This window comes from Nelumbo lutea, chromosome 1 (assembly GCF_056320005.1).
Source record: "Nelumbo lutea isolate HS-2025 chromosome 1, American lotus-T2T, whole genome shotgun sequence".
NCBI lineage: Eukaryota > Viridiplantae > Streptophyta > Magnoliopsida > Proteales > Nelumbonaceae > Nelumbo > Nelumbo lutea.
In genome coordinates this window covers 158,951,584-158,971,336 of record NC_142684.1, presented here as the reverse complement: position 1 = coordinate 158,971,336, position 19,753 = coordinate 158,951,584, and the positions used below count along the sequence as shown (strand labels likewise).

General features: G+C 38.8%; 1 protein-coding gene across 10 annotated transcripts in view; it reads right to left on the bottom strand.

Annotated features, from left to right (window-relative positions):
• ATRX (P-loop containing nucleoside triphosphate hydrolases superfamily protein) overlaps positions 1 to 19,753 on the bottom strand; it is a 106,071-nt gene that overhangs the window by 42,379 nt on the left and 43,939 nt on the right. For 8 of the 10 annotated variants that reach the window (XR_016103371.1, XM_088958307.1, XM_088958335.1 and 5 more), the window contains 5 exons: positions 15,316 to 15,399; positions 14,388 to 15,029; positions 9,748 to 10,046; positions 9,325 to 9,415; positions 9,033 to 9,248 (listed from right to left, as the gene is read on the bottom strand). Coding sequence is in view for 9 of the 10 variants with exons in the window: in XM_088958307.1 (XP_088814433.1) it covers positions 9,033 to 9,248; positions 9,325 to 9,415; positions 9,748 to 10,046; positions 14,388 to 15,029; positions 15,316 to 15,399 (1,332 nt within the window). In the remaining variant the exon portion in view is untranslated. The remainder of the gene's footprint in view (positions 1 to 9,032; positions 9,249 to 9,324; positions 9,416 to 9,747; positions 10,047 to 14,387; positions 15,030 to 15,315; positions 15,400 to 19,753) is intronic. The other 2 variants (XM_088958315.1, XM_088958370.1) reach the window with 1 other exon arrangement.

The window sequence follows — 19,753 nt, the reverse complement described above, 5'->3', positions numbered from 1 at the left end:
ACTTGTAAAAAACCTATGTTACTTCTATCCAATATTTTGGTCATTACCCAGCAAAGCATGTTTATAATTCATCAAAAATTTATTTAATGAAAATGATTCCTGAGAGTGGCAAGTGACAAAGCAGTTGCTGCAAACATTTTTCCCAATTTTTCTCTGGTTTGAAGGCTAATACAGTTCCAAGAGACTGGTAAAATGTGTTCAGTTTATTTGTTAGGAGACAGTTACCGCATCCCTGTAGTTCCCTTAAAATACTTTTTTCCATGGCACGTGAAAGAGCAAGGAGTCATTAATATTTGGTACATGAAAGAGCATCAAAGTGGTTAAAATCGTCTTTTCTGATGGATGAATGAAGCAATTTCAGATGTCCTGGTGGAAGATGCTGAACCTAGAGAGGCTTTTGCAGTTAAAGGTGCAACCTGGTTCAATGAGAGAAGTATCGTTATTTTGGGCAACTGTCTTTGGGTAATTTTGTTTTTCCAGAATCACTTAATTTTGTTTAGAGGTATACTTTGAAAGTTTGAAGAACAATGAAGGGTAAATCATGCATTTCAATCTTTCTGTCCATATTTAATGGTGATGTCCTATTGTTAGAAAACTTGAGGGTACTTTTAAGTAATTTTGCAAACAGTGAGGGTACAGTTGGTTCATTTGACAAAACCCAAGGGTACTTTTAAGAAATTAACCCTTGAAAACATTACAATGAGGGTGGCAAGTTGATGAAGACTATGGATTTTTTTTTTTTTTGATAGCAAATAAAAAATTAAAAAAAAAAACAAGATACAAAGGTCATAAGCCATCACCCGAGAAAATGAAACAGCCCCCCAGAAAAGCAACTCCCACCCTCCCCACAAATTACAACAAAAATTCGAGGGACATCCACCTCAAACTCAAGGGGACAAAAGCCACCTAAACCAACAGGAGCACAAATCACACCCAAGAGACCAATCCCAACTGAAAAAAACATACTCCCCCGGCTTCAAACAATGCAATTCGGCAACACCAATCATTTTTTAGATTCTGACTCGTACCACCATCTATCTTCTTTTCAGCAACACCACCACCATAGAGGAATGAAAATGGAGAGAGCTTAAAGCACAACTCGATTTCTGACCATGTTCCACCTTATCGGGCATGCTAGACCTATCTCCGAAGGGGCACCTCAGCTTCAATATCAGGCTCCAACTCCTTCTCTGAAACCTTCTGCTTTAACTTCTTATTCACCACCCCCTAGTATCTTGTAACCATCCACACCCAGTTATCCTCTTCTCCACCTCCCTTGGAAGCTCCACACCTTACATTGAGCAATCCCCCTTTCCTTGAGACATTAATCCTCTTACCAGTACTACCTTTACCTTTATTAACTCGTAGACAACTCCCATTCCTCCTTTTCGAACCAATTGTGCTTTTATTTAAAAAGTGGAATCCACTTATAGAACTCTCAACCCTGGGTTCCAAAAACATCAATGATATTATTAAAAATCGAGGTGCAATGGTAGGACCCTCATCAAAAAAGCCAGAGGTGATGAGGAGATGGATACTACCAAGAAGAGGATTTTTGAAGTTGAACTTTGATGGAAGCAGTCTTGGACTCTTGATAATGCAGGACCATTGGGAACAGGAGGAACATTAAAGAATAAAAATGGACTCATATGTGCAATGTTTTCTGAACCAAGAGATGGAGGAAACTCAAATAGGGTAGAACTCATGACAAATTTTTGGGGTGTAAAAGGTAATATAAATAGAGATTTAGAGACTTGTAATTGAAGGAGATTCAAGAATAGTGATAAGCTAGTTGATGGCGGATGGTAGCACATTATGGATTTACAGGAATGAGAATAAATGATTTGTGTGGTTTTAAGGAATATGCAGTTAACAATACAATGGGTACAAAGATCAGCTAATAGTTTGGATGATGCTCTTGATGAACAAAGGGTAAGTCAGAAACTAGGAAACAGATATTTTGGGCACAAATGCAAAATGATATGATGAAAGGAGAGACAACATGGGCTATGCTCTCTTGGACTATAAAGATATATATAGAAAATATCTCATGATGTACATTATTGTTTATTCTTAATAAAACTTTCTGCTATTTATCAAAAAACATCTAAGGAATATAAAGGAAAGTGAAAGTTATGAGGCATAAGAAGTTATGGTTGGGTGGTTCAACCAACAATTGGGGCATTATGGGGAATCATGTTATGAGATAAGCTTGTGGTTGAAATTTTACACCAGGATGTAGCAGCCTCTCTTGTTCCAATTCTCTATAAAACATTGCTATCCATTCTCAAGGATGCACACAGGAGTTTGTGAACCAAATGATTGAAACATGAAGAAAACTTTTGGGCAAAATTAATGGCTACGCACAACTTGTGGAACAGGCTTTGCTGCTCAGGAGGGGATATTAACACTACCCTGTTATCTCGAGTGTGAAAAAAAGTGGCTTGTTCAATTAGATATTTTGGAATTTAACATTCCTAGCAACCAGGAGGTTTCTTATATGTTAAAGTTTGCAATATTCTCTATTTATGTCGGTTCAGAGTAAATTCGCCCAAATGAATCATTGGAAACCATGTGCACAATATCTTACCATGTCCCAGATTTTGAAGACAGGATGAGTAGACAGGAACCCTGTCCTGGAGTATTGAATAGTTTCTAAAATTTAAGATCTTGATGACAAGTAAGAAACAGGACTTCTATTTGAGCAATGTTAGTGTAGGGGTATTTCTGTCTTTATACTTATGTTGAGGTTGCTGATCTGTAATATTATATTAGAACTAGTGTCCCTCACTTAAATAAGGGCACATGTGTCTTTTCCATTCTGTTAATAATATAAAAACATGTCTGGCCGAATGGGGGAGTAACTTTTACCCTAATACGAACCAGACTTTTCTTCTCTCTTTTTATCCTCTTTTCTCTCTCTTTCTTCCCTCTTTCTTCCTCTCTCTTCTTGACTGTTATCAGACTAACAGAACTCAAAGGCAGGTCGAATTCTAACATGGTATCAGAGCTAACTAAGCAACTCGGATCTGCCTAGATTTCTGTTCTCTGCGCACTCAATCTAGGGTTTTCCCTTGATTTCTCTGCCATTGATTGGAGATAAGGGAAAGGACTGAAAAGGAGTGGTCGCCCTCTTCCCTTGGAGGTTTCTATGCCTCCAGTTGTGTCTTGTGTGGTCGGTTGCTGTGGTTTCTAAGAAGCCCTCCCCTAATCGATGAAGAGAAGAGGGTTGATTCGTGTGGTGCAGTAGGTGTCTTGTGTAGACTGATTTTCTTCTCGTGTGATTTGTCTTTCAAGTGATGAGGTAAGAGATTTCTGTGCATATTTTCTGCTATGAATCAAATAGGAATTATGTATCAGATCGTAAGATGGAATTTCAGACTGTAGTGTGCTACGGTTTATGCTGTTTTTGTGTGATTCAAGGAGGAGTGGTGCTCATATAGTGGTGAGATTTCAGATAGTCGTAGGGTAGGTTTGTGGTACAAAGAGTATAGTCTTCAGCAATAACAAGTGCGGAAACCAGTGTGATCAGTGTGCTCAAACAGTGTGCAGTGAGCCGAATTCAGTGATAACAGAATTCAGCAATGGGAGATAACAGTGATAGCAAATCTAATGTGATGATAACCTACTGACTACCTGAATGTTCAAATGACCTCCATTAAACTGAATGGAGAGAATTATGAACCTTGGGCTAAATCTGTAGAAGTTTTTCTAAAGGCAAAGAAGAAGGTGAAACACACAAGGGAGGAGAAACCCTCCACTGATTCTCATGAGTATGAAGACCGGGAACAAGAGGATGCACAGATAATCACATGGCTATGGAATAGTATGGAACCCAGGATTAGTGTATATTTCATGTTTCTTGACACTGCCAAAGATGTGTGGGATCATGCAAAGAAGTCGTATTCTGGTAAAGACAATACAACCAGAGTATATCAGTTGTATCAAGAATACTTTAATCTGCAGCAGGGCAATCAAAGTCTTGAGGAGTACTATGCTAGTATGAGAAACATCCGTAATGAATTGAATGTTTATCACCCCCTCACTTCTGATGTCAAAATTTAGCAACAACAGAGAAAACAGCTTGACGTGACTCGATTTTTGGTGGGGCTGAAGTCTGAGTATGAACCAGTATGGGCTCAGATACTAGGACGGTCAGCTCTCCCTTCTTTAGAAGAGGTGTTTGCTCAACTTCGGAGGACTTCTATTGGATCTACTAAGAACTCTAATGTCTCAGATAGATCAGCCTTTGCAGTGTCAAGGGGCCGTGGTGTTAGAGATGGAGCTCGGGGAGCTCAATCTAGCTGTGGTGGTAGCAGTGGTCCGGTATATGGCCAGAGTGGTGGTGGTGGACCTGCATATAACCATGGTAGTGGTCATACTAGAGGTAGAGATTCAGGGGGAACCCGTGGTAGAGGACGTGGCTCAAGTCCGAGGAGGTGTACTCATTGTGGTATGGATGGACATACCATTAATTATTGCTATGACTTGCATGGTCCACCCTCAACCTGGGCCAATCATGCCATGACTAGTGACACCAATTCCAGTTCCAGACAGGAGAATCGTTCAGCTGATCAAATGCCTCTTACATCCACAGATGGTTCCGAGAAGGAGATGGTGAGTGTTCCACGTGATGAGTATGAGAGGTTTGTCCAATCCACATCTCAGCAGAACACGCCTACCTTTGCACACTAAGGTATGGCTTGTTTGGCATCCACACTCAATCCTTGGATTATTGACTCTGGAGCCTCCGATCACATGACTAGAACTCCAGGTGTGTTTTCTTCCCTCTCTCATTGCTCAACAACACAATCTGTTACCCTTGCTAATGGTTCCACATCCTCCATTTGTGGTGTTGGTAATGTTGACCTGGACCCTGTATCCCTATCCTAGTTTTGTATGTCCCTAAATTTCCGTTTAACCTTATGTATGTCAGTAAGCTGACCAAGTTACTTAATTGTTCCATTACCTTTTACCCTTCTATGTGTGTTTTTCAGGATCTCAAGACGGGGATGAAGATTGGTGGAGGGCATGAAACTAGTGGATTGTATTATCTTGACGGTGGTGGAAGAACATCAACAGCTCTCCAATTATCTCTCTCCTCTCCAGTGGCACTTCGATTTGGTCATCCTTCGCTGAAAGCTTTGAAATCTTTGGTTCCTTCGTTGAGTCAACTTTCTGTTTTAGATTGTGAGTCATGTCAGTTTGGGAAACATTATCATGTTCCCTTTAGTTCTAGAGTTGATAACCGTGTGTCGAGTCATTTTTCTTTGATTCACCCGGATGTTTGGGGTCCTTATAAAGTGATGTCATACAATGGATATAGATATTTTGTCATTTTTGTTGATGATTTTTCAAGGATGACGTAGCTCTATTTAATGAAAGAAATAAGTGAATTGTTTACCATCTTCCAGAAATTTTATGTTGAGATTTGCAATCAATTTGGTGTTTACATTAAAATTTTTTGTTCTGATAATGGCCGTGAATATTTATCTTCATCATTTCAAGAATACTTGGACCAACATGGCATTATACATCAGACCTCATGTACCTACACCCCACAACAAAATGGGTTGGCTGAGAGAAAGAATCGTCATCTCTTGGAAACAGCCCGATCCATCATGCATCACATGAAAGTTCCCAAACCCTTTTGAAGTGATGTGGTGCTTACTTCTTGCTTCTTAATTAATCGGATGCCCACGTCTATCCTTGATGGTCATTCCCCATTTACTACCTTGTTTCCCACCTTGTCTCTATTTCCTCTTCCTTGGCTATTCTCAAATCTAGAAAGGTTACAAGTGTTACCATCCTAGTTCTCGATGTTCCTTTGTATGTGTCGATGTTACCTTCTTTGAGTCTACTCCGTTTTTCTTGGGGTCTGGTGATGCTTCTTCCTCCTCATCACCTCCCCCTCTTCCACTTCCAGTTGTTGATTCTGTTCCCCTTGTTCCAGCCGTGACCAAGTCCTTGCCTCCAATGCCACCACCTGTTGAACGCCCAACTATCTGTCAAGTGTATACACATCGCCCACGTGTACCGACTGCTACTCCTCCGGCTCCATCACTGTCGACAGATCCGGCAGTTGTCTCCACACCAGCCCCAAAACCAATATCTGATCTTGATCTTCCCATTGCCTTGCGGAAAGGTAAACGCACTTGCACCCTTCATCCTATTTCTAATCATGTTTCACTCACTCACCTTTCCTCTTCCCATCGCCAGTTTATTTCTTTGTTATCCCAGTTGTTGTTCCTAAGGATGTCCAGAAAGCCCTTGCCTCTCCAAGGTGGTGTCTGCAATAGAAGAAGAGCTCTCAACTCTACTTCATAATCATACTTGGGAACTCACCGCTCTTCCTCTTGGGAAGCAGACTGCCGGTTGTAAGTGGGTTTATACTGTTAAGTATTTGCCTGATGGTAGTGTTGAGTGCCTAAAAGCTTGATTGGTTGCAAAAGGGTACTCCCAAACCTATGGTATTGATTACACAGAGACCTTCTCCCCAGTTGCTAAGATAGGGTCGATTCGTGTTGTGATCTCTCTTGCAGCTATGTATGATTGGCCCCTATATCAGCTTGATATCAAGAATGCCTTTTTGCATGGTGATTTGCTCGAGGAGGTCTACATGGAGCAACCACCGGGGTTTGTTGCTCAGGGGGAGGATGGTAAGTTATGCAGACTCAAGAAGGCTATATATGGGCTTAAACAGTCTCTCGAGCATGGTTTGATAGGTTCAGTGAGGTGGTAAAGAAGTTTGGTATGAAACAGTGCCAAGTTGATCATTCCGTCTTCAGTCATGACTCTCCAGCAGGAAAAATACTATTGGTGGTGTATGTAGATGATATTATTATTACTGAGAATGATAAAATGGGCATTGACAAGTTGAAGACTTTTCTACAGGAACATTTTCAAACAAAGGACCTTGGTAAAATGAAATATTTCTTGGGCATAGAAGTAGCAAGGTCTAAGCACGGTATTAATTTGTGTGAGAGGAAATATGTGCTTGATTTGCTGGAGGAGAAAGGTTTGTTAGGTGCTAAACCAGCTGAAACACCTATGGAAACAAATACTAAGCCGAGCAGTGATAATGGGTGAAGTGTTTGAAGACCCTGGCAGATACCGACGACTTGTAGGTAAACTAAACTACCTAACCATTACTCGGCCAGATATTTCGTTTGCAGTTAGTGTGGTAAGTTAATTCATGCAGAAACCTCTAGTTCCTCATTGAAATGCGGTTCTAAGAATTGTGAGGCATTTAAAAGGGGCTCCTGGTCGTGGTTTGATATACAAAAGTGGTGAAACACTTGAAATAGAAGGGTATACTGATGCTAACTGGGCTGGTTCCATGTCTAATAGGCAGTCTACCACAGGTTATTACACTTTTCTAGGGGTAATCTGGTGGCATGGATAAGTAAAAAGTAGACAGTCGTGGCAAGAAGCAGTGCAGAGGCAAAATATAGAGCTATGGCACATACTGCTTGTGAATTAGTGTGGCTAAGGAACCTTCTACAGGAGATAGGATACAACATTAATACTCCAATGAAGCTCTATTGTGACAATCAGGCTGCAGTTCATATTTCTTCTAATCCGGTGTTTTATGAAAAAACCAAGCACATATAGATTGATCGTCACTTTGTGAGAGAGAAGGTGCTGAATTGAGTGATAGACACTGCATACATTAATACAGGGAACCGGTGGGCAGACTTATTTACAAAAGGGTTGAGTCGGGGAAGAGTAGACTACATATGTAACAAGCTAGGATTATAATGATATATACTCACCAGCTTGAGGGGGAGTGTTAGTGTAAGGGTATTTCTGTCTTTATACTTATGTTGAAGTTGTTGATCTGTAATATTATATTAGAACTAGTGTCCCTCACTTAAATAAGGGCACATGTGTCTTTTCCATTCTATTAATAATATAAAAACATGTCTGGCCGAATGGAGGAGTAACTCTTACCCTAATTCGAATCAGACTTTTCTTCTCCCTTTTTCTCCTCTTTTCTCTCCCTCTTTCTTCCTCTCTCTTCTTGACTGTTATCAGACTAACAGAACTCAAGGTAGGCCGAATTCTAACAAGGAAGCAACCAAGAATCTCGCCAAAGACAAGAATTGTACACTATCCAGAGGATGTCTATGGACTAATTGTTGAGAAAGTGGGTTTTGAGTACAAATGGAGAGAAAGGATTCAAGTTTTCTATAACAATGTGGGCCAGTACTAATTGAAGGAGCTCTAGAGGATTATTTTAAGAATGGCAAGAGTCTTCAGCAGGATGATCCACTATCCCTGCTTTGTCTTCATACTAGTCAACAAGGCCCTAAGTAAACTGACACAAAGAGTCGATGCAGGTGATTAGATAAAAGTCCTCAAAACTCACAATAATTGATCATATGTCCTTTATCTATTTCACAGATGACACAATCATCATCACAAGCCAATCATCCATACTAATAGTGTATTTCCCTATAATTCAGGCTATATCTCAGAATCTTATTTATCTCTAAGATTGGCATCAATGGCAGCCAAAAGATGGAATGAAATTTCCGGTAGTATGTACTCACATCAGCAGTCTTATTTTAGTTTGCCTAATAACTCACCAAGAGTTTGAAGACAATTTAAAAGATACTTATTTTGAATATTGTTGATATTAAAATAAATGGGTGATTTTGAGATATAATCTTTCTTGTTTCATTTTTTGTTGTTCCATTTAATGTCGAGGTGCTACTATTCAAGATACCATTTTGATTTCAACTTATCTAATTAAACTATTAGTTTTTTGTACTTTATTATCAAAAAAATTGTAGCTAAAGCAAGCAGGAGGTGGGGCCAAAGTGGTGATCTGTTAACAAGTTGCATTGCACACTTGCCATGTCAAACTTCCTAATCACGAAACATAGAAGGATCTTTCTGAATGTTTCTTGTTAATTGAAACTTGAAAAGCATTAAAAAATCAAGCAAACAGCAGGAGACACTAGAAATTTAAAAATACAAATGTGTGTATATATATATATATATATATATATATATATATAAAAAACCTGATGGGGTTTCAATTTCGATGAGATACTGGGAGGAATCCTCACTGCTTCCTCATCTTTCTCCCTTACAACATTCACTATATAACCACTTGTTGCATCACCTAGAACTTCAACACTACCACCTTCTGATGCATAGCCATTAACGGTTCCGGTATTCGTCATCCATGATTTAGTAGTAAACTGTACTTTTAGTGACTTGAGATGTTCTTGACGTTCCTACAAAAAGAACCACATAAAACAATAAGAGACCCAAGATAAGTTTGCAATAAAAACTTCATCAGACAAACGTTACCTTTTCAATTGCAATTTTTCTTTTGGTTTCCTCTCCAAGTTCAGTATCTTCAAGAATCCTCCTTATCTTCTTTTTCCTGCGTCTTTTAGTACTGAACCAGAAAGATAAAAAAAATGAGAGCTCAGTCTAAAATGATGCTTTCAACAATTTTATAACACAAAAAATAGAAACTTTGAGGATCAGATATCAAAAACAATTAATTGTTTAAAAAAAGCTTCAGAAAAATGTGCCTATTCACCAAGCTAATACATAATTTTGAAACATATGCTTACATATCCAACATATAAAACTAAATAAAACTAAGAAAGGAAACACTAGCTCTGTAACATCAATAAATAAATCACACATGCAGGCCAGTGCATAGATCCTACCACATGTAAATGCAGACTATGAACCCAGATCTAATCAATAATGCAAAACTACCTTACTGAAACAGTAAAGCTAGTATCTGAAATCTCTGAATCACTGTCTGTGCCAGAGCTTGAAACTGTGCGACTTCCATCACCAATGGCTTTTTCATATTCTACAGTCAACCGTTCCAAGGGATCCGGACAACAGCAACAACATTTCCAGCCAGAGACTTGAAGTTCCGGCAAAGATTCTTCACCAAAATTCCTCTTTATGCATGCAGCACAGAACAACATTTTACAAGACTTGCAACTGATTAGATCTTTGCTCTTTCCACACCATCCACAGTAGCACTCAGAACAATCAGGATCCTGCTGCAGCCAATTATGTTAAAAGGGTATGATATGAATAACAGAATAAGCAAACCAATAACCAACTTCAATGGGCAAGCCAATATTAGGTAGAGATGATAAATGACCTAACTTGAATCAAGGATAAAACAAGGGTTTCTAGCAGATAAGGGCGACTTTTTGCCCTTAATATCAATAAAAAGCAATATTTTTACATAATAATCAAAATGGGATAACTTTTATTACAAAAATATCAAAAAAGGGCAGTCTCTCGTCTTCCTCCTCTGCCCCTGTATTCACCCGCTTCGACGGCGCAGGAGGGGGCAGAGGAGGCATTCCACCTCTGTATCCAGCTCTAAAGAACTGCACATCTCAGCTTCCATTAACGTTGAAATGGAAATATCCATCCATCGAGGCTATACCCCACTCTATCTGCCGCACTTGAAGAAGAAACCCACTCTATCTGCCGCACTTGAAGAAGAAACCCACTCTATCTTGCACACCAGAAGAAACCCAGAATACATCGATGGACGAGAATGTGCTATACGTGGTTGATGAGACCAAAGGAATGCTCAGGAGATACAATTCTTATGGGGATTGCTGGGAGGAGCTCATTCAGTCAGCCCATCTGAAAGGAGTAGTGCAAATTGCAGTCGGCAGGGGTAAGGTTTGTGCTATTCGTTCACATGATGGCGGAATTGCAGTGGTGGATGTCGTTGCCAGACCACCGCAATTGTGGGTTGTGGATCCACCATCGGCATTGCAAGCTGTTGCTGTTCATATCTTTCCGAGGATGACAAGGCCGGTACCATGACAGCTGTAACCAACATCAACACCAGCGGTGTGGGACGATCCTTTTTCCGGGGAAAGGCCTCTTTTTTCTTTCTTTTTTTACAGTATTTTTTTGGTTGGAAATTGAACCCAGCAGAACTACTGACGTTGGTAGTATCAACATTGGAGGAAGTACCGGCGAACACTGTCTTCCCGATTGGATTCGCTGCAATTCCCGCAGCAAAAAGTACCGGCATACCACGTTGTCTGCATCTGAAGCACAGATCTGTAAACTGTAGGCCATCGCCGTGAGGAGGTCCGTGAACCTGAAGTTTACGATTCTGTAAACTGTAGGCCATCATCTTTCTCTTCACAGATACTACCGACGTTGGTAGTATCTTACTTCAGGTCTGTAAACCTGAAGAAGAAACCCACTCTGTTTTTATTTTTTTTGGTTGATAGGGTGGTAGGCCATCGCCGGAGGATTTACACAACAGCAGAGGAAGATGATGAACAGTGATACTGCCTTTATTTGATATTTTCCCAAAAAAAATACTCCTTTTTGGTCATTATATAAAAATAGTATTTTTTATTGATATTAAGGGCAAAAGGTTGCCTTATATGATATTATCTCATAAAACAAACACTAATTACATTATATCGAACAGCACTAATCAAAGTTACTTTAATATGTATGTTACAAAACATATTTGAAAAATAGGAATTTAATATGTACCAATACAATAAACAAGCATTCAAAAACCATGCTAAGGGCATATTTGTAATAACAATATAATATACAGAACATGGCAATCTACTTATTTCCAGTATGATAACTGTAAAGAAATGACAGGCATAGTTAACACAAGGTTGGTTTCACAAAGACAATTTGATGTTTCTTCATTTTCAAATAAGGATAATGAAAAATCATCTACAAGTAAATACAGAGACCAAGACTACAAATCAACAATGATGCTGATTGATCTTAAGAAGCTTATTGTAGTCAATCCTCTATTTCATGAAAAACTGCAGTTTCCTAGTCTCAAAAGCTCAAGACCAAGGATCCTTACTAACCAAAGTAAGTTTAAAGGCCATTTGTCTTGCTTTAACCTTCATATATTGAGGCTGGTTTAATTGTTGAATTGATTTAATTGTATATTTCATGTTGAAAATGACTTCCCTGTATATTTACATTATTGTGAAATTGTACCATAATGCACGAGAGCTTTATTATGCTTTTGCATAACCTCTTCAGCTTTGTTACTCATGGAAACCATATTGTTTAGTAGTCTACTACTCTATTCAAATTTTCCTAGAATCCCTGATTGTTCATTTTCCGAATTTTCAACCTACATCAGCACCAGTTCAACCCCTTGCCACTTGGATGTCTAGTCCATCTACTGTCACTCATCCTACAAATCCAGGCTGTAGTCTCTCTGGCTCAATCAGGATATTCAAGAACTGCAAATAATTAGGCTAGGAGTGATGCTCCCTTTCAACCAACTCATGAAGATCTATCTGAACTTGTGGGTTGCGTGAAATAGGGCACAAGGTGTGATTTAGAGAACACCAACTGGCCAAAGACCCCACCTGTGGCAGGAAGCTTCACATCGACAGCTATGAGGCATCTGTCAATGCAAAGTGTTCTGCCACCAAAAGCAAGAGATGATGGAAAGAGATGTTGTTCCAAGATCTTGGGGGGTTTATGTACAGGAGGCTGAAGTGCATCTATGACATATATAACATCTAAAACTACCATACCGATAGGGTAAGGTACTCTTCAATGTTGTCTGGATACAAGAGGGACAGAGCTGTTAAAATAAACTAAAGGTTAGTGTTTCTTGTATAATTATGTTTTCATCATCACCTTTATAAATTATCAAATAAGGTTTAATGGGGTAATATGGAATGGGAACATATTGGATGCATGATTGAAAGGAGAAGCTGATTTATCCATCTTACTGTATCTTGTAGTGAGTAAAAGTTGTATTATTTTTGGTATTACATAGTAAACATTACATGGGAATCAGGGATAGGGCAGAGAAGGGCGTACATGAGACATACTGATTGTACTATGGAGAGCCCACAGTTCAGTGGGTTTGATCCCACACCCCCTATTCGAAAGGGTGCAAGTGACCCTAGACAACTGGGTCATCAGTGGGTAAAAGTTGTATTTAAGGGTTTTAAGTTTGTGTATATAAAGTTTGTGATCCCTCCAAGAATTTTCTTGAAAACATTACCACCAAGCAGCTGCCCTGCTAATGTGGAAAAGACCTATTCTTAATCATAAATGGTAAGTAGGGAAAACCAAACCATCTTTTTACTGATGTAAGCTACATAGGTGAGTGATTGGCATTGTACTCCTTTACTAATTCAAAGAAAGCTACCGTTTCCAATCAAAAAAAAAACAATGTATAACTTACATGTTTTATGAGCAACTTACCTTCAACATCTGACAAATTAAAAATCAACTTAATGGCAGAAACTGAATATGGATTGATTAAAATAACTGGAAACAAGACCAGCTTATCAAACTTTCTTTTGCTAAGTAGGGAAAATCAAACCATCTTTTTACTGATGTAAGCTTCATATGTTATACATTACATTTTTCATAAGCAACTTATCTCCAACCTATTGACAAATTAAAAATCAACTTAATGGAAGAAGCTGAAATTGGATTGATTTATATAAGATAAAACATTTTACCATTTAACTATTAATTATTTAATCTACAAAAAAGGCAAACAAATAAGTCATTCGATTCAGCCACTTCACAGTAATCTATAGCCCCTCAAAAAGGAAAAATAGTCAAACTTTTTTTACCATTGATTAATAAGATTCATTAAATCAAAACCAAAAAAATACAACACAAGAAGAGGCACAAGATGCTACCTCCCCTTTAAGAAAGGGAAATGGAGGATCCCGTCGACCCTTTTGCTGATTACACGAAACAAAGAAAAATAGTCAAGCTTTAATGTTGTTTCCTTTCACTGTGGTAGAGTAGAGAGTTTTGAAGCATCATACAGTTTTTTATCTTGATTTACATCATTTTTCTATCCATAATATTTATGGATAAATCACATATCGCAAATATATATAATATAATATATTATATTATATATAATATATATATAATACATATATGTGGGTAAATCCTCTTTGAACTTCACAACTATACTTATTTGCTTTAACTATAAAAAAATCACCCATACCTTTCAACCCCTAACAATCTGTTCATGTGAAAGATTCTTGGTTCGTTTACAATTCTTCACTAAAAAAACGGATTAGCAAAGAGGCCTCTCTTCCACTTATATTTTATACTTGCCATTCTTATTCAACTTATTATACAATTTCTGCTACAAACTACCCGTTAATTCATCAGCACAAAGATACCATACTTTTCAGTACATGTTAATCCATCCAAACACATCCATACATAAATATGGTTTTGACTAACACTCTATGTCTGTATATCAATATCATAACTTGACAAATCCTGACACCCATAACCATAAATTAAATGAAAAATTAACATTTATTCATTAAAATAACAGTTAAATCCTTCAAATAATTCCCAAAGAAATATAACCTGACCTTTTCATCCATCTTCTCTTCCACTGAACACTTGCAATTTTCACATACAATGACTTTCAAGAGCGGATGGCGGCGCACTTCATCAGGTTTGACAACTTTAGTGCATACAGTGCAAAGAAAATTGTCAGATTCTTCCATCACATTTTGACTCTGCAGAGGAAGAGACTTGGAATCAACAATATCAACTTCTTCTGTAGACAGCAACTTGGATTCTGTATCCATGTTTTGTCCATTACAAACATGAGAAGCAGATATATCATCCACCACACCCCCCTCATCATCACTGTCAATAATAACAGTACGAGTCTTTTTGTTCTCATTGTCTGGATCCTCTCCATCACGTGAACGCTTGGATCCTCTGGGTTCAGCTAAATCAGCTGAAGAAGATTCAACAAGCACTGAAGAAGTACCACTCTCCATCGGCCTTTCTTTCTCAAGCTCCATAGAAATTTCAAGTTTGTCGAGTACTTCAGACCCCGAAGGTTGAAAAGCTTCACTATTGTTAGCCCATGAAACTCCTTCACCAACCCCACATGCAACATCACCTGAATCTAAGTGAGAATATCCATTTGAAGGTTTTAAGCTGATAACATTGCTTTCATGCATCTGATCAACTGAGCAAACCTCTTTCTGAATTACCTCCTGGTTCACATGGGCAGAAAACATCAGGATATCATGCTGAACACTACAAAATGATAAACAAACACATATCTTTCAAACTCTGACATTCTTATTCATACACTCACTAAAACTTTCTTACAGCAAGGCCATATTAAGACCTCTACTAAACTCCATGTTTCAATTGTACAATGGAATATAAATGACCGAAAATACCATAAGCATAGCTATAGATTTACATCATAACAAAAAGAAATTTTAGATGAAAAAAGAAAATAAATGAACAAAAGTATTAAAAATAACACCTGACCTGTTTACACCTTTTCCTGTGTCTCCTCCTTTTCAAATGAAGTTGAAGTTTTTGTGTAATTTTTGCATCATCTTCCTCCTTGACCTGCAAAGAAAAAATAGTATGAAATACAGGATTGATGTTCAGTCCAGGCAGTATCGTATTAACAGTGATAGGGAAACTGTTAGAAGTTATTAACAGATATAAGTGTCTTCTCTTTATATTATTAATAAAATGGGTGGCAGTCGAGACTAAAACTGATCGATCTCCTCTGTTTTTTCGGCCCACATTTCTTACACCCCTTCTACCTTCTTACTGTCCACAATAGTTTCAGACCTATTTCTCTCTTATTTTCTATTATCACTTGATATGTTTAAGGCTGTTCACAGAAACTAATCATAGAACATAAAGAACTTGATTCCACATTGCAATTTCGTACAGGATCTAGGATGCATCATAAATTTAACCAAATTTCAGTGAAAAGAAAAAAAAAAAAAAAAACAAGACAAAATAAATAAAAGTTGTCATGTGTTTGTTCCACCAGCTGAGTGTTGAAATAATTTAGTTATTTGTGTTAGGGTCTGTTTGGCTAGTTAAAGCATTTTTTATTTTCTGTTATTTCTATTATTGTACTCACAGCAGGGGCACAAGAGTCTTTTCCCTTCTTATTTCTGCTGCCCTATATAATATAATAGAAGCTGGCGCCGCCATTACTATTCCATTGCTCCAAACCTTTTCTTCTTCCTTTCTTCTTCTTTTCTCTCTTCTTCCCCTCTCTTCTCTACTTCCTCATATTTCAATCGGATTTATTGCCAAGATGGTATCAGAGCAAGGCTGTTGAATCTGGGCGACCAAGTTTTTCTCTTCAAGTTGCTGAATCTGGGCGGAACAGAGGACTGAATCTGGGCTGATCAAATCAGATCTGCAACTGGTACAACCCTAAAGTTTTCTTTCTTCTTTTATTTCTTTCCTTGGTCGTGTACCAAGTGGAGAACAAATGAATCCAAACCACTGAATGTCCGCAAACTTTTGTGAGGGTTATACCTTTTTTCATTTGTTGGATTGTGTGATCCTGTACCTATGAAGAGGTGACTGTAGGTTATAGATGACCTGTTTTCTCTGCTCGTTAGTCTGATTTCATGTGTTTTAGGATCTCTCTTATTGATTAATGCTGTGGTGGAACTTACTGGAAAACCAGAAGGTTGGGACTGTTCTTCATGCAAATCTGAAAATTAGTCTCGTCATAGTTCTTCTTTGGAAATTGGTGCTGTTTTATGTCCTCAAATTAAGTCCAGAACTGAATTGTTGTATGTGGAGCTTTTGTCGATACTTCTGAGAATTCTGCTACTTCTGACATTTCAGGGAGCCACAGTGGAGTGAGTCGGGGAATGGATATGAATTTCCCCATGGCTGTTATTCCCTTTGATGGTCTGAACTACCTTGAGTGGTCTAGGGGAATAAAACTCTACATCAATGCTAGGGGGAAAATAGGATACATCAATGGGGGAGTGAAGGGACCAAAGAACGGAAGTGCTGAATATGATGGGTGGAACCAAGGAATAGTATGGTGATGTCATGGCTCTTGGTTTCCATGCTGCCACAGGTAAGGAAGACTTTTAAGTGGGCTGAAATGCTTGTGAGATAATGGGAACAAGCAAAGTCCACCTATTCAGAGCAGAGACACTATGCCAAGGTATACCAACTGCAAGCTGAATCCTCTACTTGCAAACAGGGAGAGAGGAGTCTCTCAATGTACTATTCTAATTTGACATCGATATGGAAAGAATTTCATCACTACCAGAATGTGAATTGGAAGTGTGATGAAGATGCAAAGGCGTATAAGTCACTTGTATCTCAGCAACGGGTCTTTGCCTTCCTCCTAGGGCTGAATCCTTCATATGAGTCCATCAGGGTGCAGATCTTGGGAAGTAAAGACTTGCCATCAGTTCAGGAGGTGTATGCCTTAGTGCAGTCAGTAGGAATCACTGATTGTAGATTTAGTTGAATTTCTTGTGAAAGGAAAAGGGGAGGAAGATAAAGATTTCAGTAGTAGAGAAAAAAAGAGAGGGAGAAAAGAGTAGGAAGTCAACCAAGATTCTTGAATTAACCCTAACCGCCAACCCCACATTATATTTATACTTAACTTAAAGGATGAGATATTACAGGGATGCCCTTAGTAGGGCGGCTACTAATGTAGTTAAACAGTCACAACTTAAAAACATAAACTAATGGGCCTAAAGCCCAACAACTTTCTAACTAAATAGCTTAAAATAAGAATAAAAAACAACTAGACCCAACTCAACACTCACCCTCAAGTTGGGAGTAAATGTCACACATTCCCAACTTGCGTAGATCATGCTCCAGCTTGTTCTTTGCAACACCTTTTGTAAGAACATTTGCGAGATGCAAATCAGAAGCAATGCATGGAAGACAAACTTCTCCAAAAGTTACTCTTTCTCTGATAAAATGTCTATCCACTTCAATGTGCTTAGTTCAGTCATGCTGGATCAGGTTATGGGCAATGTTAATTGTTGCCTGGTTATCACAGTATAATATCATAGGTTCTTCTACCTGTACATTCTTCTAATAGGGAACGGATCCAAAGAAGTTCTAAAACTCCATGTGCCATGGCCCTGTATTCAGCTTCAGCACTTGATCTTGCCACTACTGTTTGTCTCTTACTCTTCACGAGACAAGGTTACCCCCAACAAGGGTGCACACTCCTGAAGTTGATCTCCTTTCATCAAGGCATCCTGCCCAATCTGCATCTATATAAGCCTCTAGTTGCAATTGTCCATGATCAGTAAACAATATGCCTCTACCCGGGTGTCCCTTCAGATAAGCAAGAATCCTATCAACTACCTCCCAATGCTGGACTCATGGAGCATGCATGTATTGACTTACCACACTGCATAAGAAATGTCTAATCTTGTCATACACAAGTATAGCAGTCGACCCACAAGTCTCTGATATCTCCCAATGTCCTTTACTAGTTCACCTTCTGATGCATTGATTCTATGATTTTGATCAATAGGGGTACTAATTGCTTTCGTTCCAAGCTTTCCTGTCTCATGAAGAAGATCCAAGACATACTTCCTTTGAGAGATAAAAATTCCATGTTTTGATCTTGCAACTCCAATGCATAGGAAGTATCTTAGTTCTCCAAGATCCTTAATTTCAAATTCTTTATGTAGATTCCTTTTCAAACAATCGATCTCACTTGGGTCATTCCTCGTAACAACAATATCATCCACATAAACAATTACGACTGACACCAAAGATCCCCTGCGCTTCACAAACAAGGTATGATCGGATTGAGTCCGAGTGTATCCAAAAGCAATCAAGGCCTTTCTGAATCTGTCAAACCATGTTCTGGGAGATTGTTTCAAGCCATAAAGTGACTTCCTAAGCCTGCATACCTTTTCCCTTTTCAGTATCACTGTAAAAGCCAACAGGAAGATTTATATACACTTCCTCTTGCAGATCCCCATTTAGGAAAGCATTCTTCACATCAAGTTGAAACAAGGGCCAAGAGTATGAAGCAGCAAGAGAAAGAAGTATCCGAACAGAGGTCATCTTTACTACTGGTGCAAAGGTCTCTAAGTAATCAACACCATAGGTCTGTGTGTACCCTTTTGCAACAAGTCTTGCCTTGTACCTTTCTATACTTCCATATGCCTTATATTTTACCGTGTAAACCCATCTACATCCAACTGTCTCCTTGTCTTCTGGTAGATATACAATGTCCCATGTCTGATTCTTAATCAAAGCTGCCATCTCTTCCTGCATAGTTGTCTCCCACTCAGGTTTGGAGAGAGCCTCACTAACACCCTTGGGTATAGACACTGAGTCAAGGGAGGAAAGAAAAACACGGTAGAAAGGAGAAAGTCCACTATAGGATAAGTACTGTGAAATACAATGAGCAGTACACTTTCTCTTCCCTTTTCTGAGAGCAATAGGAAGATCAAGGTTATCTGTAACAAGGTTAGTAGAATCAAATGGGAACTGAAACAGTAGCGGAACCAAGAGGAATACCTGAATCCATGTTAGTCGAATCTGAAGTCTCCAAGGAATCGACAGGAAGTGATGTGAGTTCTGATGCAGTGGAATCAACCTCCTTGTGAAGTCTCTATCGTAAGTAATGCTAAGAAGCAAGACGCAAAGGAGGTGGTAAGGTAAGTGACACAGGATGGTCAAGCACAAGAGTAGACATAGGATGGTCAAGCACAGAAGTAGACACAGAGACTGGAACTGGGAGAGGAATAGACTGTTGACTCACTTCCCCAAAACACTCCCCCTGAGAAGGATTCTTTGAAAAGAAGTATGTGGATTCAAAAAAAGTGACATCCATGGTAACATACCAGCTCCTAGAGACTGGATCATAGCAGCAGTACCCTTTCTAATTTTCTGCATATCCAAGGAAGACACACTTCTTTGCCTTGGGATCAAGCTTTGAGCG